Source organism: Callithrix jacchus, chromosome 10 (genome assembly GCF_049354715.1).
Source record: "Callithrix jacchus isolate 240 chromosome 10, calJac240_pri, whole genome shotgun sequence".
Lineage (NCBI taxonomy): Eukaryota > Metazoa > Chordata > Mammalia > Primates > Cebidae > Callithrix > Callithrix jacchus.
The window spans coordinates 25624427-25646292 of record NC_133511.1 but is presented as its reverse complement, the minus strand read 5'-3'; the positions used below and the strand labels follow the sequence as shown (position 1 = coordinate 25646292).

Genomic DNA, 21866 nt, shown 5'->3' with positions numbered 1-21866 from the left:
TGCAGCAGCTGGGAGTGAGGTGGTAGCCCTGGAGGCGATGGCCACGTGGCGAGCACAGACAGTGTCTTCAAGAAGCAGCCACAGTTCGACACTTTCAGTTGTCATGGACTGAGGGCCTCGTGTTGCCAAATTTTCTGATTTTTCAAAACCTCCGTAAATCCAGGTGAAATTGACAGATTTTTACATGCTGGCACCTAATTCAAATTTTTGAAAACATACGTAGGCCATGCCAAACATCTCTGCAGGCCACCAGATTGTGACTTCTGACCTTTCATGGGCTTCTTTTGTTTGTTTTGCCCAATACATTTTGTTGTTGTGGCTGGTAAGCTTTTTGTTTTTCTTTTTGGCTGGTAAGCTTTTTACATTTTACTGTGTTAGTATTCTTTAGCCACAAAGAGTGATAAAACCTTAAGACAACCTTATTTCAGAGGTAACTAGTTGATATCATTAATTTTCAAAATGACACAATGACTAGCATATTTTAGACTTATGCTGGGATTCTCTGCACTAGAGAGAATCAAACTAGAAAGTTTGATTTATTACATTATTTGAATACACATCTATATTACTTTTAATCAAATAGATAATTTGTTTAATTGATCAAATTAAGCATTCAATTTCTGTCATTGTTCTGATTACAAATAAATTTACCATGACCCACAATGTACTACAATTTGAAGAAGCTTAGAGGTTCCCCCTGTCTTCAGTTTATTAAAGATTTGTTAAAATCTATTTGGAGAACAAAACTAATATATACTTGTATTTTAAAGCTAGAAATTTAATAGCTTTTATATGACCTAGCTTTTGTATGTTGTGGAAGAAATATTAATTTGCTTTAATGCATCTCATTACTGAAAGAGAATAATGATTTTAGTATTTTGTGTGGAAAGACATAGCATGTGTTCAAACTTGCTAAACTTTTTTTTGTCACCATTCCTAGTCCAAACTGCTAGCATTGTCCAAGAAGACGGAAGGAGAGCATTAATGTTTGCATAGCACACTCTGTTTCCATAAGAAGAAAAAACAAGGCTCATTTTGCTCTAGTGTGTGAACACAGAACTTTGGGTTTTTTGAACAACGAATTTCTATTTAGATACTAGGTGCCCCATTCAGTGTACAATTTCAGAAATTATTTATGATTCTAAACTATTAGTTTTCTAACTCTTCTGGGCGGGGGAAATAGAGAAATTTTAACAGTGCTAGTGACCCTCAACATCATTGCACTAACTTTGACACGTTTAGGGATTCGGAGAAGCACGTTACCCTGCAGGTTGTTAACTTCATTTTCTGAGCCTTTCAGGTTTGCCCTCAGACAGACTGTAGTATAGGAGAGTTCTTTCACTCGATATTTTCATAGTAATTCTTGTTGCTGGTTGGATCAGAAACACTGAAGGAAATTTTCAGCACTTTAGGTTTGCTTAGACTCTGGCTCCTGTTATGAAATGAATGGAAATGGAAAGTATTCTATGAAAAACAATTGCCTGAACTTTTCCTAACCTTGAAGGCCTGTTTTGGGTTTGGGTGCAGTGTGACAGCCTCTCCCACCCTTATCAAATTCAGTTTTGCTGTTTTTCATCTGAAAGCAGAATTCTGCCTCCGACTACCAGGCTAGTTTAATTTTTTATTTCATTTTTGAAGAACCTTGCTATCGTATCTGTCAAGTGAACATTTTACAATGAGGTATGTGTTAATCTGGGCATTTTTCTTAATTGCTGGGCAGTTTCTGCCAAAAGCAACATCCAAATATTAACACCCTCCTTCCAAGTCATTGCTAGCTGAAGATCTACTCCATCTGGAAAAATATAGCATGCTTTAAAACTTAGTGTAGTCAAGTGAACAGATCTAATCAGAATAATTATAGGAAAATGAAGATGAGTTTATCATGTGACATCATTCACACAGGTTTTGCACCCTCTCTTTCCAATTGGCATCACATGAATTTCTTCCCTGACTGCCGGGAAAGGAAAAATGAACAGAGACTGTAACGTATAATGTATTTTGAGTCCACTAGATTGGAAGGAAAGTGACTAAACTGTTCCCTGCATTCATTTGCCTTTGTCTAGTGAAGAAATACATAGAAAAACATGGTAGTTAAGTTTTTGGAGTACAGTTTAATATAGCGTAAAACTCTCCTTTGTGAATATGGTCTATGATATTCAGCATGACATTGCTCTGGGAGTTGGTTAGAATGTACCGTGTGCCCACTTATGGTTGACATGACTTACATATTTGTGATTAGTTGGCTACTGGTATGTGGGCACCTTCAGCATTCATTCTTTGTTTCTTTTTCTCTCACCCTCCTTCCTGTCCAGGGTGGTGGAATGTACACAGCCGTGCCTCAGATTGACCCTCTGGAGTGTGTTAACTGCCGAAATTGTCGAAATAACAATAGGTATGTTAATAATGTGTCTGCACAAGTTGTTGTGAATAAGGCATATGCATTATTTTTCCCTTCAGCAATGGAAATTCTTGGAATTTTACCTAAGATGTCAAGTTCAGGATTTGCAGTCTTAAGTTTAAGGCTGTTACTCATTTTCTGCCTCTGCTTTACAATTTTTATGTTTTTGTGCCTTGGTTTCTTTAGCTATATAGAAACAATCTTAAAGGCTCTGTTTGTCACTGAAATGTTATTATAGAGGCTTCATGTTTTTGAAAATTTTAAATTAGAGTCATTCTCTGTTATAAAGACTTTATCTTTTCTTACCTTTTATTTTCTACTCTATGTTATGGGATGTTATGAGGATGAATGACAATGTATCTGAGTGTTGGGGAAGGGGGAACCTCTGTGTATAGTAATGTTTTCTCATAGTAATATTACTGAAATTTTCCTACCAGATTATCCAGTGGTGTTTTTTAATTCTTAAAATCTTAAGAAAATTAAGTAGCAAAACCTTGCTTTGAATTTTGTATTTTAATTTTAAAAGTGATATGTACTCACATATTTCAAACAAGATAGAAATGTGTAGAGCAATGTGGATTTAACACATAGGATATTCAGCACTTTCCTTCTACCTGTCTATATATTAATTCCAAAGGATTACCAAGCTTTTGGTTATATTAAAGTTTTTCAGAAATCTTAGTTCTTTCTTTTTCCGTAATGATGATATTGGATTATGTGGTGTCAAAAGTCCTTCCTTTTCGGTTCTAAAACTCTACAACCAAAAAGATTTTATCATAGTTAGTAGATAAATAACTGGAGTATAGGTGGGAGTTTAAATATTTTATTATTGAAATGATGTTTGACCTATATATTTAAAATGGATTAACAGGTTAAGAGTTGTTTCTGGGAGTTATTGAAATCAAAACTTGAAGAAGGACCAGGCCAGCCATTGATTTAAAAGTACATTGTTTCAGCTGGGTTTGCAGAACAAAAGCAACAAAGCTTCTTGGAGATTTTTTGTTATCATTTACTTAATCCATTTCAGGGTGTCTGTAAAAGAGCCATCTGCTTGTTTTGTGTACTAAGGTTTACTTGTTAAATTCTATATGACCCTGGTTTTGAAAATGTTCATAACATTGAAACCACATTTTTGTTCTGAGCTTTTCATGAACTTTACCACAGTTTGATAGGTAACATGCTAAAGATCTGGTAAAGATGGTTCATGTACTGGGCGAGTGATCAGATGGATTTAGTTACAGATGGTTTTGCTTAAATATATAATGTGTTTTCTTTTATGGTTCTTGGTCATCAGCAGATCTTGATTCTCCCTGGACATTAGACTGGTGTAACAACAGGATCTCTGATCTAAGAATAAGTAGACCTGGGCTCTGCTGTGGCTTAAACCTGTGATCGTGGGAAAGTTACATAATGTTTCCGAAGCTATTTCCTTAACCAAAAAAGGGAAACTTGTCTAATATAAGATTGCTCCCAACATAATCTGACTGTAGTCTCCAGCAGTTTCCTACCAATCATGTTTTTATGATGAAGCGTCATCTTAATATCAAAAATACATCCCATTTCCTTAGAAGGACTTATATGATCTCTGCCATTTAGATGACCTTGGATTTGTGGCTATTTGTATGTGTAGTGTGCGTGTGCACACATGTAGTATTTTATTATTTGAAAGTTTTTAATTATACATAGTTTTTGTTTCCTTTAATTCCGTGGACAATTAGATTTCTATTAATTTTCAAGTTAATGACTTACTGCATTTCATGTTTGTGGGTTTTAGTGTTACCTGGGAATTTAGGTGAATTATCTTCAGCTTGGAACACCAGATTCTTTTTCTTCTTGGTTTAAGTTTTCTTCTTCATGAGAATCTACCTGTTTAGGGAAAGTCTTTACTTGTCTGCATTGCCTCCAATGCCAGTGTCTCACCTGGATCCTAGGAGCAGCTGTATGATTTTGACACTTAATAATTGGATGGATAAGTATCAATAAGTACCTACCTTGAGCTCTGAAAAATTGAAATTATTAAATTTAAAGATTTTTAAGTCTTTTCACTTTTAAATTGAGAACAGGTATCTCCTCTTAATATCTTACAAATGACAAAATTTGTAAAAAGCTGTGAATGCTGAAAGGTAGATGATATGTGGCTTAGTCTCAAAATATACAAACTTGTAGTTAATTTATGCTTTTAGAATGTTGACATTGTTACTAGGAATAAGTTTCCATTCCTGAATGTCAGCTGAAATAGTGCAAACATTAAAAGAAGCATGATTTCAGTTAAGTTATATGAGGGCTATCAAGTGGGCCTCATAGAGTTTTTGGCTATCCAGTCAAACAAAACAAAACAACACACACATTTACTGAGCGCTGCCCAGGCACTGGAATAGGTTCTGAGGTGTTTCCATGCAGAAGGAATGTAAGAACAGTTGTGGAAGTAGGATGATGTTTACGTAAGAATGAATAGGTGACTCCAGTGGTTCTCAAACTTTAGTGTACATCACTTGAAACACTTAATGAAAACACAAATTTCTAGGCTCTACTCCTAGAGTTTCCGATTCTGCAGGTCTAGGATGGGGCCTGAGAATGTGCATTTCTGATGAGTTCCCAGATAGTAGTGATCCTGGTGGTCCTGGCACTGTGCTTTGAGAACCACTGCAATAATACTAGAGAATAGTAGGATATTAAAACTGGAAAACTGGACTGAGTTGATATGGGTAACCCTGAATGTCAGGGTTTAGTAGTTTATTTAATAAACAAGTCCTATTAAATGTTATTAATAATAGTCCTATTAAATATTATTTATTAAATAAGCAAGTTCATAGAATAAAAAGGCCCTTTATTGAGTGCCTGTCATGTACTAGGTACAGGCCTAGGCCTTCAGAGATTCCATAGTTTAACAATAGTGATTCTCAGACAGAGGTAGAGATACAGTGAGTAGAGTTTGAAGAAGCACATTGAGTTTTATCATTTTATATTTAAAGAATAGAAAAAAAATCTCTGTCTATAATGTCTGTACAAGGGTATGCTATTTTTACATTAATCGAAAGGGGATATGGCTTAAGTGTTGAGAAACACTAGGGTAGCAGCAGCATAATTCTTGCAAAGTTTGTTGAGAATGGGAAGGATCTGTTCAGAGATGTGTTTAGATGTGAAGAAAGATGGCAGAGCCCAGGAGGGAATGGAGGGAAGGGACCAGTGAGACAATGGTGTAACAAAGGCCTCAGCCTTCATGAGGGAATGGGGATGAAGAGGAAGGGATAAGTGAGACTGTAGAGGTGGAGTCTTCAGGACTTGGCCATTGACTGATAGGGATCTAGAAAAACAGAAGAATCCAGATGCATAAGAAGTTTCAGACATGAATGACCAGGGTGGTAGTCATAGAAATAAGAAACTTAATCAAATGATACATCATGACAAGGTGATGAATTTGGTTTTGGAGTTGAAGTATGAGTTGATATCTTAAGTCAAGGAGAAAGATGAAAATTCTGGTCTTGGGTTCAGGAGGTAGATTGGAACTATGATACAGATTTAGGACCATTTTAAGTTCTATCCAAGTAATAGAATTTTAAACAGACGAGACACCAAAGGAGACAATATCCTTGGCAGACTGATTATTTTTATATATTTATTTGATGTGTTTATTTGCTTTTTTTTAATGCATTTAAAGTGATTGGACATTCCTTTTATTTTTTATGTCTTATCTTTTATTATTTTCTCTTAGTCCCTTGATATATCTTCAAAGAATAACAGATATGGGAAAAGAAGAATGATAAACTAAGGAGAGTAAAAAAGAAAAAGAGCATTCCTTTATTCTTTCTTTCAACAAATGTTTGTGCAGGTCTGTAGTGGGCCAAGCACCAAACTAGGTGCTGGTGATACAGCAGTGAACATAACAGGCATTGCTCCTGCCTTCATGGAGCTTAGAGTTTGATAGGAGAGACATGTCTTTTAAGAAATGACATAAATCGTCCAGGTGCAGTGGCTCACATCTGTAATCCCAGCACTTTTGGAAGCCGAGGCGGGCAGATCACCTGAGGTCAGTAGTTTGAGACCAGCCTGGCCAATGTGGTGAAACCCTTTTCCTACTAAAAATACAAAAACAAATTAGCCAGGTGTGGTGGCAGGCACCTGTAATTTTAGCTACAGGGGAAGATGAGGCAGGAGAATCATTTGAACCTGGGAGGTGGAGGTTGCAGTGAGCTGAGACCACACTATTGCACTCCAGCCTGGGCAAGAGAGCAAGACTCTATCTCAAAAAAAAAAAAAAAAAAAGACATAAATCATAAAAATGAATATGTAATTAAATCTGGATGCTTCAAAGAAAAAGTAAAGGACGTGTTAGAGAGGAAAGCCCTCTCTAAGCAAGTGGCATTTGCTGAGCTCTGAAGATTTATAAAATTGATCCAAAGAAAGGAGATAGGTTTAGCGCTTTCCAGGCAAAGGGGACCATTCATACACTGTCTCTAAAACAGAATGCCCGAATCCTCAAAGAACTGAAAGAAGGCAACATAGCAGAAACCTAGTAAGTGGAGGAGTCAGAATTAAAAGGTGAATGAAATCGGATCACACAGAGCCAGGGCACGTGTTTAAGCAGGACGACACTGTGATGGAATTCAGGTTTTTAAGAACACTCTGGATGCAGTTTGGAGACTAGATTGGATGAGGCAGGAGAGGATTCCTAGAGACCAGTTAGATGCAGTTGCAGTAGTCCAGATGAGAAATAGTGGAGTAATGTGGTTGTGGGGAGAGAAATAGATGAATTTTTAGAGATTTAGGATTTAGAAAGAGGTGAGTCTGAGGGATTAAAAAAAAGGCCAAGTAATTGGTTGAAGAGGCCAGTGGAGGACGCAGTTGAGGATGATGTCTAGGTGTCTGGGTGCAGCCACTGAGGCAGAAAACACTGCAGGAGATGAAGAGGAACTTCTACCCCACAGTGTACTTTTGGGGCAGCCCTCTGCGATCTGGTGGTGCCTCTGCAATTCGCCTTCTTTATTCCACAGATACTAAGAACTGAAGAAGTCTTGGGTGGGCCTTTTCCATATGGACTCTTACCTGCCCTGTGCTGCCTCTTCAGGTTCTTTTTTCTCTGCCTTCTCAGTTGTAAACTTAAATATATTTCTTGGAGTGAGCGTTTAAGAAACAAGACGTTGCCTACCCTTGACCCCTTTTATCACCCATTTATTTTAGTAATAACATCTGGAAAGAAAATTTTGCCTCTTTATTATGTAAACAAGAGTAGTGATGTGAAAAGTTGAGAACAGGTGAGAGGACTGTGTAGATCTGTGGAAAGTTGTACTTGATTCCACAGCTCTTGTGACATACTGTAAATGACTGCTTGCCTCACTGTGTTCCATTACCTTGAATCCTTTTTAGTTTCTTTTGGTTTTCTTTTGTTTCTTTGAGACAGTCTCACTCCGATACCCAGGCTGGAGTACAATGCTGCAATCTCGGCTCACTGCAGTTGCCACCTCCTGAGTTCAACGATTCTCATGCCTCAACTTCCCTAGTAGCTGGGATTTTACCAGTGTGTGCCACCATGCCCAGCTAATTTTTTGTCTTTTTATTAGAGATAGGGTTTTGCCATGTTGACTAGGCTGGTCTCGAAGTCCTGGCCTCATGTTATCTTCCCATCTTGGCCTCCCAATGTGCTGGGATTATATGGGTGTGAGCTACCATGACTGAACCCTTTGCAGTTTTTAAGAGTAATATGTAAAGCTCACTATGAATACCCAGAAAGAAGCATGTTTAATATAGCTTTGCAGAGAGCCAGTTCCTTACACCAAAGACCTAATCAAGAAATCCTTGTGCCATTTGGGCATTTCAAGAGTTAAACAGATTTTAATAAAAAAAATAATAATAACTCAAGAACTTTCTACCCTTCTCTTCTCTCCTAAATTCAGAAGGCAGTAATGCAGTTCTGGATATGTAATCAAATGTGGCTTATTAGTTGCTTGGCTAGTTTAATGGAAAGGGATTGATATTAAATCTGGTCTTTTTAGTATCAGCCTTGATAATTTGTAAGAGAGAGTAGAGAAGACACTGATGAAATTAACAGATGAATGAACTGAGAGATCCCATCAGGAAGGAATGAGAAATTAACTTTAAGAGTCTTAGAGAGACTGGAAATAGACAGGAAGTCACCTGGCAAAAATCAGCTTGGAAAAATTATACAATTCATCTGGGAAAAAAAGTACAAGTTACATGGCTGACAGTCAAGAGAAGTAGTAAAACTATTGGGAACAGTGCTTTAGAGAACAACAGTATTACAAGTGACTTCCAAGTTTTTGTATAATGACAACATTAAAAGTCTGTGTGTTGTTGGATTCGGGGATGCTTTTCTCACAAATTTGAAACCCTCTGTGGATGTCAGGTGTCCTCTTATGACAATAACACGTAGAGATGAATATGGGAACATTTATTATAGTAGTAGTTATTTCAGGCCTAAGTCTACCCAGTTTGGTTTGCTAAGTATGAAAACAGCAAGTTGTCCAGTTCACCTGAGCTTTTTCTTCCAGCAGTTCAATTTGCTGTGACTCACTTCCTCTCCTATTTCTGACCGCTCAGCTGCTTCAGAGCTAGCCATAAAGCCAAAAGAAGAAAACATACATTCAACTTCTCTTCCATCTATGGTAATCTTCCTATTTCCCTAAGAAATTCAGAGTGCTGTGTTGATTTTTTTTTGAGATGGAGTCTCACTCTCGCCCAGGCTAGAGTGAAATGGTACAATCTTAGCTCACTGCAACTTCTACCTCCTGGGTTCAAGTGATTCTCTTGCCTCAGCCTCCTGAGTAGCTGGGATTACAGGCATGTGCCCCAATGCATGGCTATTTTTTGTATTTTTAGTAGGGATGGGGTCTCACCACATTGGTCAGGCTGGTCTTGAACTCCTGACCACGTGATCCGCCCACCTTGGCCTCCCAAAGTGCTGGGGTTACAGGCGTGAGCCACTATGCCCAGCCGAGAGTTCCATGTTTAATTTTAAAACTTAATCAGTACCTTCCTTTTGGGGAAGTTGTATATCTCCCCAAATCTGTCCCTACTTCTAAGATGGAGACCTAGGGCCTGTTGTCAGGAAGTCAGGGAGTCCAGCTTTTTGTCTTTCTTTATAAGCTGTGTGTGTGTGTGTGTGTGTGTGTGTGTGTGTGTGAGAACTTGCTGTGTTCGGGAATACACTCAGTCATTTGTTGTCATTCAACATTTACTGTCATGTTTTATGTGACAGTCACTGATAAATTAATTCCCAAAAGGACACTCCCACTCTAATGTTACAGTCATTGCAGCATCCAAAAGAGCAGACATCAAGAAGGGAAGACAGTGCAGCCGTTCTTTAGATAGTAACTGATAAGCTCCCAAAAATAAGAGCCGGGTCAGCAGAATGACACAGTGTCAAGTGGAAGTAGCAGAGGTGAGTGGAATATTAAGATGAACTACCACCAAGGTGGAACTGTTTCAGAAGTCTCCAGAGTATATGCATGAGAATAAGTATCACACATCCAAGAGATTCACAGATATTTCTTCCCCTCTGGGCATAATCAAAAGAGGAAACTTAATGCAAAAATTGTGTAATCATCTAATCAGAGTAATTCTGTACATAATCATGCTTAACAAATATTCAACTGTGTAATTAGAAGTAGAATATTTTGAATATGTTCTAGAAAATATTTTACGGGTGCTATATAGTTTTGCAGGAATATCCAAAATATGTTTAATCAGCTACAAAAGCACCTTTTTCTCCCAAGCATAATCCGAAACTACTCTTGCAGTCTTTTATTTCCTAGTCTGTGCTATTCAGATTGTTGCTTAAAGAACACTTTCTTATTTTTTGTGATAACACAATAGAGTCATTTTCCTATCTTACAGGTTGGTCAGACAGGCCTTTCCTGTTTTACTAAAAGGTACCTTAGTAAACTAACAGGTCCCAGACCATCTGAGTTTTTACAAAACAGCTTAGATTTTTGTATGTGGCAAGATGCACAGAGCTCTATTTATTCCATGTTTTTAAACTTAAGATTAGGCAAAGTAGTTTTATTGAGCTAGAGACAACTCAGTAAAAATTTTATTCCACCATAAGCCAGTAATAACCACATTTGAAAGACCGTTTGAGAAGCCTAAGATAGTGAAGTTACAATTTTATTATATAAACTGTAAAATGTGCATTGTAGGAGCGTTTTGTTGAATGTCATCTATTCGCAGACATTGGTCCTGTTTTCTTATTTACTATCTTACATTTATCTCTTAAGTTTACGTATCTACAGATATGATTTTTGTGGTCATCTGATTGCTTTGGAAATTTTAATTAAAGCATTATCAGTAAAATGATTGTTTTCACGTATGATATCTGGTTATATTCAGAACAGAGACTATATTCCTTTTTAGCAGACTAGATTCTTTGTGCTTGTATCTCAACATGTAACGCCTAAGTTAAAGCCATTTTTATGCTGGCACATGTAGACATCTGGAATTGAACTAAAAGTAATGTAACTGAATTATTTGCATTTGCTTAGCTAAGTGGTTAATTACTGATGGTTATGAGTTAAGATTCAGTGTACTAGAAAATTTTAAATCAGTGTGGTTTATCATGCCGAAGTTCAGGTTCCGGTTGCTTTACAGATCTAACTCCAAGGGTGTTACTGTCAATACCACTGTGGTAATTAAGGATCACAGTTCAGAATAAAGTAAACACTGCTATGATTTCCTGTTTTACTTATCTGAAAAACAGATGCTAAAGAGGAGGTAATAGGAAAGTGTACTTCTCTCTTGCTAACTATCTAATTTCTTTAAAAAGTGTGTATTTCATATGCTTATTAGCTCCCAGCACATACAACCTGTGTCGACACGCCGATGACCACCTTGGCCCTCGCTCCTCCATCTCGCCCACTCCTCCAGTCCTGCCCCGTCCATGTAACTTCACCATCACTCTGACAAAAGTAGTTTAAAAACTCTTAGTCTGCCTTTAGACTTCATTAAAAAATCACACTCTGTAACTTGACTTTAAATTAAAGACAAGAGCAGAAAAAAAGAAATGAAAAGGAAGGAAGCAGAAGGCATTAAGGGCATCTCATTGTCTGGTGGGTCTTTATTGTTTTGTTGTATCAACATTATGAAGTTCATTCGAGTTTGATCTATATAAGCAAGTTATTAATTTCTAATATTTTATAGGGAACTGTTGTTAGGTTTTTAAATTCTGGCAAATATGTGTATGTGCGTTTTTTCCACCCCTACATCTTAATTGTACTTCTTTTCAGTGAAATCTTTTCTTTCTGGTCTGAGACTTCTTTAAAGTATAGGTTTTAGCCAGGCATGGTGGCTCACATCTGTAATCCTAGCACTTTAGGAGGCTGAGGTAGGAGGATTGCCTGAGTGTAGGAGTTCAAGACCAGCCTGGGCAACATAATGAGAACCCCATCTCTAGAAAAAAATATTTTGAATTCCCGAAATGGTAGCACTTGCCTGTAGTCCGATTGAGTCTGATGCAATATGGAATAATATACTGGGACTGGTCTCTGGTTAGAACATAGGAAGTGCCCTATTCTGGAGCTACTCGGGAGGCTAAGGTGGGAGGATCACATGACCCAGGGATGTCGAAACTGTAGTGAGCCGTAATTGTGCCACTGCATTCCAGCCTGGGCAACAGAGTGAGACACTGCCCCCAAATAATAATAATAATAATAATGAAAATACAGATTTCCAGTAGCTTTGTATTACCTCCAGATTCTTGCAGAGCAATGGAACATCGAGGCAGAAGATCACTTAGTGTGTTTTAGGCCATCACTGTTGAGGGATTTCATTAAGTACCCAACTGTGCTTACATCCCACCGTCCTAAGGTATCTGACAGTGAGAACCGTCATTACCTTTGCTCCAGGGGACTGAAGTGTCAGTCAGACAACGTTGAAGCTGACAGATATTAGAAGGACCTCACAGATCACAGAATCAGTACTGAACTAGGACAGAAATAACTACTATACAAAAAGCTCAAAGTGTATCCATTCGTTCTCACTTTAATATGCGTGTCTATTGGGCATGGGCCGCTGCTATAAGGTACTTTGAATATTAGTTTAATCGTTGCTCCCTGATAATTAAAAAAGGAAAAGGTCACAAATCTGAGTCCTGAATAAATACTTTTCAAAATTAAAAAAAAAGGAAAACGTCTGGTGTTCTAATGTTTGTCATTTAAAAAAAACATTTTTTGAGGTTCTATTATGTGTCATCTTCTATATGCATGGTGCTAGCCATTATGACATTAATGTTTAATGTAAATTAAAATTTTTGCCACTTTCCAGGCAATACAAATACTTTAGAATGTTTTAATTCCATTTCCCCACCAGTGTTTTGTGTTATTTTCATCATGTGTTTATATTCTAAAAATATTTAAAATCCTCTAAGACATTAAAAGTACTACTTTTGCAATCCATATTTATTCAGAATTCCCTGCTTGCCTTTTTTTGTTACTACTCATTCCTTTCTGTATTTTCTTTTTTTTTTTTTTTCTTAATCTGTCATTTTCCTTCAACTTAAAGAAGTTCAAGACCAAAGGTGACAGATTTTCCCAACTTTTTGGTCTAAAAATATCTTTAATTTGGCTTCCTTTTTGAAGGATTTGTAAGCTGCTTATTGAATTGTAGATCGGCGGTATCTTTCTGTCCTTTAAAGACATTATTCTGTTACTTTATTGCTTCCATCATTTCTGTTGAGCAATCATCTGTACAGCTATTGTTCCCTTTCAAGGTAATACATCTTTTTCTTCTGGCTGCTGTTTTGATTTTGTCTTTGTGTTTTGCTTCTAGCCATTTAATTATAGGTGTTGATAGGTATCATTTTCTTTGTATTGATTCGTTCTGGGGTCAGGGTCCACAGAGCTTCTTGGATCTTCGGCTTGAGCTTTCATCAGGTTTAGAAAACGCTTAGCCTCTATGTCTCCAATGCAGCTTCTGTTCCATTCCGTCTTTTCCCTCTGCAGAGATTCTCCAGTTATACATGGAGTTTTTCACCAGATAGTGCCTCCTGTGTGTCCTCAGCTGCTTTTATATTTTTCCATCCTTTGTCTTGGGAACCAATGAGCTTCGTGGTCAACAATTCTCTGTTCAACTGTGCCCAGCTTGCTCTTATCCCCACATGTTGAGTTCTTAAATTTCAGTTATTGTATTTTTGGTTTCAGAATTTCCAGTTGACTATTTTTATTAGATTCTAGTTCTCTGTTAAAATTCTTGTTGTCTACTCTATTGAACATATTCATCCAGGTTTTGAAGTCTTTACCTACTCACTGTCCGCATAACTTGTTTTTCTCTTGTTCTTGTCTCCTGATGTGCCCAATACTTCTATTGAATTTTATACATCAGATATAAAAACTTGCTGAGTTTCTGGAAGATGCTTTCTCCCTCTAGAAAGGATTTACTCCTGCCTTTAGTAGGCAGATGGACCAGGGCCAGATTGGGATTGACATGTCAGTCTGGGATTGACATGATTTGGTCCTGAGTTTCAGTCTTTGTAAAAGCCCTCTCTGCTCTCTTCCTGCTTCACCCTTATTTTAGGGTGTAGCCCTTCAAGGGTCCCAGTTAAAAGCCTGGGGTGTTTGTTTACTGGGCCTTTTGTCCTTGGCAGGCTCTGAACTCCAGTTTTTGTCCTCCTAGCACTATGAAACAGCCAAAAGCTCTGCTCAGCTTCTTATCTGTCTCTTTCTTCTTGACGCCTCCTTGTTTCATCCTGCACTGAATCTGGCTAATGGCCTCCAGAGAAAAATGGTGCCGATGCTCAGGGTCACATGTGCCTTTTCTGCAGAATCTCAGCCCCTCAAATGCTTTGGTAGCCCTCACATGCCTTTAACAGACTTAAAATAAAATTCCTCCATTTTTTTTTTAGTTGTTCTTAGCAGGAACAATCAGAGTTGTTCTGATCCAAGTTAATCAGCCATCACCAAAAGTTAAGAATTATTTTCAGCCGGTCTCGGTAGCTCATGCCTGTAATCCTAGTACTTTGGGAGGCCAAGGCAGGTAGATTGCCTGAGCTCAGGAGTTCAAGACCAGCCTGGGCAACACAGTAAAACCCCATCTCTAATAAAATACAAAAAAATTAGCTGGGTGTGGTGGTGTGAGCCTGTAATCCCAGTTACTTAGGAGGCTGAGGCAGGAGAATTGCTTGAACCTGGGAGGTGGAGGTTGCAGTGAGCCGAGATTGCACCGTTGCACTTTAGCCTGGTGACAGAGCAAGACTCCATCTCAAAAAAAAAAAAAAGAATTATTCAACAAATCATGGCAGCCATATAGGATGTCCCCACCAGAAATATTTCTGATCTTTTGATATTAGAGTCCTTCTTCCTCTCTAATTCCATAATTGTTATCTAATGTAATTTTCCTGATTATGAGATTATTGAGTCTGACGCAATATGGAAGAATACACTGGGACCTATCTCTGGCTAAAACGTGGGAAGTGCCCTATTCTCATCAGCTGCACATCTGTGACTCATCTCAAAGTTAATTGCTCCCAGTGTCTTTTATCTTTTCTTAGATAGCACAACATTATATTGTTGCCATTTATTTATTTTGTCTATCTTCCTTGCTAGACTGGAAGCTGGAACTCTGTTTTACTTTATATTTTCAGTGCCTACCATGATGCCTGACCTGTGGAAGACATTTTACGGATGCTTTCTGAATAAAGGGTTCTTTCAGATAAGGTTATTTATACAGATGGATAATCATTAAATTATCAGTGGTAGTAGTTTGAATTCACAAAGGCTTTTCTCCCCTCTGACTTGGCCCCAAATTTCACCCTGTTTAGAATGTGTAGATTCCATACACTGAGTATATGGAATCAGGGGAAATTGGGGGTTCCCCAAGTATTGGGAGACTAACAACAAAATACAAAAAAGGAAGACACTGATCAGATGGACATTTTTAAGTGGCTTTCAAATTAGTGCTCACCTTTGCCAGCATCCAGAAAAAACTATAAGTTTAGAGTTGAATAAAATAGACAAGAGAACAAGTCGGGAACGCCATATGCTTCTGCAGTCATGACGTGTCTAGACTGTGCTCTGACTGCGGCTCCAGTTAACTTCCTTCTGCACCAGGGCTTTCTTCACTATTTATTGACTGAAGACATGCGTGGAAGCACATAAGTTATATTTAAATCAGGCATTGTTTTTGGCTTTAGAATTAAACATTAAAATTAGAGTCATATTAGATAATACCATACCCAAATTCTTCTGTACAGATGAATACTGGTCATCCTTTGCTTATACCAATAGGTGACAGGTCTCTAAATTTAATTATTTGTATAGTGAGTATATTTCTCTATTTGAAATTAAAGTTGGCGTTAACTAAAGATTTGGTTTACTAGCAGATATCTTATTCTCTTTCAGGTTCATATCTGTCTTCATGCTTAAGATTTGGTTTTTCCAATAACTTGAACCAGCATAACTGCTACTAACAGTTGGTTAGACTTCTGATGATTTTTCTTTGCCCCAGAAACATATCAGCCTATGTTTAAAGGATGGAAATCCAAATAATTCTTATCTTTATTGGCTAACATTATCTAGCTCCAGGGTACTACTGGTCGGTCCTGTGTAGTCCAAATCAAAGCCCAGTGCAATGTCATCTTCAGACTTTTCTTACTCCCAATTTTAGGGGGGGGAAAGTATCTCTGAGGCTCCAACTTCTAGTAATGGTGTGGAATAGCTTGATCATCAACAGATAATAATGGTAAAATCTGGATAATTTGAAAATATTGGAGAAGAAGCAGAAGCAGGCAGAAGTGAATAAGAGTCTACCCTTGAAATAAAATGTGTGTGATTTATGAGTTTATGGGGTTTTGCCTGAACACATTCTCCAATCTTGGGGCAAGGATGCAAGCAGAAGCTATCAGAGGACTGAATTTGATGCCAACAGAGCAACCAGAAAATCAAAAGGATAATTCAGTTTAAAAAACTACTATACATGTGAAGAAACAGGAAAATGTGATCATTACTTAAGGGAAAAAGAAATCAATAGAAACAGACTCTGAGATGACCCAGATATCACAATTAGCAGATAATGACTTTAAGCAGCCATTATAAATATGTTTAAGGTCTTAAAGGAAGCTATACACAAAGCAGTGTATTTTGGGTTAACTTTCCTAAGGTCATTTCTTTCATGTGGCCATACATTTCTTAGCTTTCTGTTCTCATCATCTTCTTTTATTCCCTTATTCTTTCCAGTAGCTAATGGCCTTTTCCTTCTGGGTGCCACTTTGGGAGCCAGTTAATAATGAAATAGATGACTTCTCACAGTGGACTAAGACAAAGGAAGCGTATAGGACATCATATAAGGGTGCATTCTTAAGTAGTTTGCCTTCTGATGTATTCTCCTGTTGTATGGCACTTCATTATAATTTTCAAATTCTTCGTATTTCAGATCGTAGTGAATCATTTAGTTGCTTTTAAGCATCAGCCTTTCTTAAGAGTCTGTGAATACAGAATACCAAATGGTATTTCAAAATAGGCTAATTTTAGTTATTGATTCCTCTAGACACAATTCTGTTTCTTTACTCTGCAGGTGTTTCACCAAAACCAACAGTACTTTCAGCAGCAGCCCTCTTCCTGTGGTCCCTGTGGGAGCACCTTATCCTCAGGGTGGTTTGGAATTGAAGCCCCTCAGTCACATGAAGATGCCTGTGTGCCTGGCTTCCACAGTCCCTGATTGTGTCCAGTTGCCTGAGGAGGGCGTCAAGGATGATGTGGAACCAGTCCCTACTCAGCATACTTGCTGTCAGGACAACGTAAACGACATCAGCTCTGATCACGCAGAAGATCCAGCAGAGTTCAGCAGAGGTCAGCGAGGCATGATCAACCTTAGGTTTCCAGATTATCTTCAGTTAACTAAGAGCTGTGATGGGAAGGTGATGGTTTCAAAGTTTCCCCTCTATGATTAGTTTACATATTTCTTGGGAGACTGGGTGGGGTGCTGGGTACTTTAAGAAAAGATAAGACTCAAAGGATTCTTTGAAGTTCTGTTATTACTCATGTCCTTCATCTCAGGCTATCAATCCCATCACAATTTGGAAAATATATGTGGAAATAGGCTTTCATTTCATTTGTAGGGTGACAGAAGACTTGCTGGAAGAATTCATTTTATGAACATGAGCCCCTTTTTCATTTGAGTTGGTTCTGGAGTTGTAACCTTTCCTTCAGGTGTTTATTTTAGGGCCTTTAACGGGTTGTTTTAATCCTCAGATGAATTGTATAGCTCTTCATGAGAGCTCGACTTCATTTAAAACCTTCTATCTCCCTCAAATTCAAACCAAACACAACCAGATTCTACTTCTGTTCATTTTTCTTTCTTCATTGCTCAAGTTTTTAGACTGCTTTGTAAAAATCAGCCTTTATCATTTCATAATGCTCCCAAACCTTCCTGTGTTTCAGGAGACAGCTGTGCCCATTCAGAAACAGAGAACAACTTTGTAAGTTGGAACCCTCTTATTTTGCCACCTGTCTCAGAAGGCTGTGCTGAAAAGGCAACATGGTCTCCGCCTGGCATTCCTTTAGACAGCCTGACGGAGGTCCTTCAGCAGCCCCAGGAAACCTGAGGATGTGCAAACAACCAGTTATGTTCCGACTTCAAGCCAGTAACTGTGCAAAACAGGCCTGGGAGTGAACTGAGTGAAGGACCTTAATTCAAATCAGAGAAAATCATTATTTATTTTTTTTGTAGTAGTAATGTCATATGAATGTATCTTAAAATGTGTGCCCTCTTATATTATTTATGCCTAAATGTTTTCTTCACTATTCCTTCCTCCCCCTCAGTAGGAAACAACCTTATTTTGCATAGTATTCAGTCACCTGGAAGGCAGAGGGGTCCTTCCATGTTTTCTAACCGCTATAGTGCAGCAAGAGCTCCTGATGCAAAAGATCCCATCTCTTGGCTGCTTCGGCTAGGAGGGCATGCAGGGGCCAATTGGTGGTTGCCACCAGCCAGGTTTTCCGGTGGAAAATGGTCTTTCAATAGTGTATTCTCAGACTTTTTTTTTTTTTTTTTTTGAGATAGACTCTGTCACCCATGCTAGAGTGCAGTGGCACAATCTTGGCTCACTGCAACCTCCACCTCCTGGTTCAAGCAATTCTCCTGCCTCAGCCTCCCAAGTAGCTGGGATTACAGGCACCAGTCACCACACCCGGCTGACTTTTTTTGTATTTTTAGTAGAGACAGGGTTTTACCTTGTTGGCCAGGCTGGTTTTGAATTCCTGACCTCAAGTGATCTGCCCACCTCAGCCTCTCAAAGTGCTAGGATTACAGGAGTGAGCCACCTGCCCAGCCTGTATTATCAGGCTTTCTGAGAACACTTTGAAATCAACCGCAGGTGTGACCCATGTTTATAATAGCAGACCTGGCTGACGAATTTTAGAAGAGTGCCTTCCACAGAAGTGGTAATGTGACCTGTTGACTTTCTCTCTATCTGCAAGTGGGCACAAGTGATGTTCAGTTTGCCAGGCACTAGTCATAGCAGTGCTGTGGACACAGTGGACTGTAAGGTCATCAAATTATGGCAGTATGCAGAAAAGGAACCAAGGCCAGAGAGACAATGCCTAATGTCCCACTGCTTTAAAATTAATTTATAAAATGGCCAGGATGGGGTTCTTTTTGTCTGTTTCTAAGAGTAGGAACAAAATAAGACATTAAATGGTGGCTTGAAGAGAAAGACACATTTTCAGAAGAAAGAAAGGGGAGGGCTGCAGGGAGCGCACCTTGGTGGGAGTTCCCCAGTCTGTTGGATTAGCATAGGAGCATGCTCATGGTGCCACAATGCTGAAACTAGTCATCCCCCACTTCCAACATGGGCAGCAGCCTGCAGGTGTGAGTGTCGGAAAAGACTTACTTTGGAAGAAAAGGGTATTTTTCTGAAATTTCCTGATGTCTCTTTCGGAATGTCATCCTTGTAAACAGGCACCTAAAGTGCTGGTCAGCAGAGCTCCTGATCACGGCTGGCTCTGCAAGACAAGGACATTTGCAGCTGCCTTTGGAAGGCTCTTCATATTAAAAAGCAGTATTTATATAAGTGTGTTTCATAGCTTGAGTCAAGCTTTCAAGGATCACTGCTCCCTTTTGCATTATGCATCCCTTTGGGGAAAGAAACAGAAAATTATTCTCTTTATATAGAGTCAAGCAATTCCAGCAGAAGTGAAGAAATGTTACAGTTTCCCAGAAATTGCAGTGGAATAGAATATTATCCTATGTTAACCAACTTTCTGTATAAATACATCAGTATTCCCTTACATGTCTGTATATTTTACGATAGAAACTGTTAGTGAAAATGTGCTTGCTTAAGCTGGGTCACTATGCAGGAGTTACGTCCAGTAGCATGTAGTGAATATGATTCCATAGTCGGATATTAGGGATGCTGTAGACCCAAGTTCTACATTCCAGATGTCTGTGCCTATAGTATACTGGACTTATTCTTCATGTTACTTAGATCCAATTAGCTCTGGAGGGGGATAGCTGCATCCCTTATTTCTGTGATTAGCAAGGACAAAGTCCTAGCACACAGAATATGAAAACATACCCTGTGTTAGCCAATCAAGTTACAGCAATGCTGTTCAGAAAGGGAGTTTCAGAAAACGGGGGACTAAATGTCCGTAGACATTGTGATTCAGGAAACAGGTGTATTAGCATGAGCCTTTGGTCATGAACTGCTTTTAAAGACGGAGTTTGAATGTGGGATCTGTCCATGAGGAAGAGAAAATGGCTTTACCTTTAGGACAGTCTCATTGTGGACTGCTTTATTTATATTGTTAGTAACGCTGTTTTAAGTGTTCTTTTTATTGTATTTTATTTATAAAAAATGCCTTTATATATTGAGATATATATATACACACATACATATATATATATATATATGTATGTATAATTGCCTTTATGTTTAGGAAGTATGAGTTCTCCCTAAGCGTGAGTTGGCTCTGAACTTTTATGCCCTGCACAGGCACCCAAACAGTCCTACCTAATGTCACTTCGCCAGGAAATGAGAGAACATGGTACAGTGTGGGAGACGGCATTAACATGTGTTGAATAACTACTGTGTACCAGGCACTGTGCTCTGTGCCTGTTACTGTTAACTCATTTAATCCTCACAATAAATCGACAAAGTTGATGTTAAAATCCCCAAGTCACACGGTGAGCCATGGGACCTGAATCTGAACCAAGTTTATCTGGAGCCATAATCTGGGCTCCTCCCATTTTTCCATACTGCTTTCCAAAAGCATTGCGGTTCACTCTTTGGATGGAACCAGTCCCATTCCATATGCTGTGATCTGCCCGTGCCATGGAATTCTTCCGAGGCTGCAACTCTGCAGCGAGAGAGGCTTCCCTCTGGCCTCCACAGGCAGAGCTCTGCTAATGGCTTCGTCTTCCAGGAGTCCACATTTCTCCCCTTGATGCCCCCTGTCTGTCAACCCCACCTGGAAATTTGATCTTGACTGCACTCAGTGATCATGCATGAAATTAGTCAAGCCTCTTTATGTTCCTTCTCATCCAGAATTCTGTGTGATTGTTTTAGCACTAAACTGCCCCACTCCCACTGTATCGTTTCACTGTCTCCTTCTAATGCTTTTCTTTCAGGTATGCACTGACAGTCTGGTGACAGGTGCTGCCAGGGTGCAAGTTAAATTGCAATGTTCTAAACCTTTTGAAGTGTTCTTAGCAAAAGCCTTTCTTTCTGGGTTTTGTTTTTGTCAAATGAGTCTGTGAAGACCAGTGCATCCATCGTTGGCTGATCATGCCACAGATCTCCTTCCAGCTACAGTACTGCCAAGAAGTGAAGCTTATAATGGAATTTCACCTGTGTAGCTCTCTTTTAAAGTAATGACTTTGAGATGCATGCTTTGTATCATATTGAAAAGTATGTATTATCTTCCTTAAAGTTGTAATATTATGTGTGAAACTGTACATATTTTAAATGATGTAGCTTTGGCAGGTTTTATTTGGTTGATACGATTTTATATTAAAAGAGAACGCTGCTTTCATATAGCCTAGCTCCTGAAGGTGGGGATACTCCCTGTTTGTACAACGCTGCTTATAGTTTGTGACTGGGGTGGGTGAATGTCTTCCTCTGAAATTCTTTGGAACCCCCACCCCGTCCTTCACGGAAAATCCCCTATGCACGCCCCTTCTGTTCTGACTGCAGAGACAGCAGGATCTTGGGCAAGTGTTTTAGGGGAGGTTGAGAACATACCTGAGCCTGGGGGGCTGTGTGGAGACAGGCCCATTCCCTTGGGGCAACTTTGCATTTCTTTGGAAGGAAGGGAGGTGGGTAGGAGAGGAGCTTGGGAGGATGAGGAGGAGCGGTCCCTTCTCACACGTTGTCTATTTTTACCATTAACCTAGGGCCTCCTTTTTATGAACTCCAGGGTAGAAATTTAGCCTTTTCAAAAAGTTGTTTTACTGCGCTAAGAAAATACACATCTCTAGGCTTCTGTGACCAAAAAGCCAACAAAGTCTTTTGCATCGGGTATGGCCTTTT

General features: G+C 38.8%; 1 protein-coding gene across 1 annotated transcript in view; it reads left to right on the top strand.

Moving 5' to 3' along the window:
- The window catches only part of CDON (cell adhesion associated, oncogene regulated), a 101081-nt gene extending 79712 nt beyond the window's left edge, over nucleotides 1-21369 (top strand). Inside the window, 4 exon segments of the mRNA XM_017977635.4 lie at nucleotides 2313-2392; nucleotides 16913-17244; nucleotides 17247-17255; nucleotides 17779-21369. Coding sequence (XP_017833124.3) covers nucleotides 2313-2392; nucleotides 16913-17244; nucleotides 17247-17255; nucleotides 17779-17942 — 585 coding nt within the window. The 3' untranslated portion in view covers nucleotides 17943-21369.
- The last annotated feature ends 497 nt before the right edge of the window (nucleotides 21370-21866 follow it).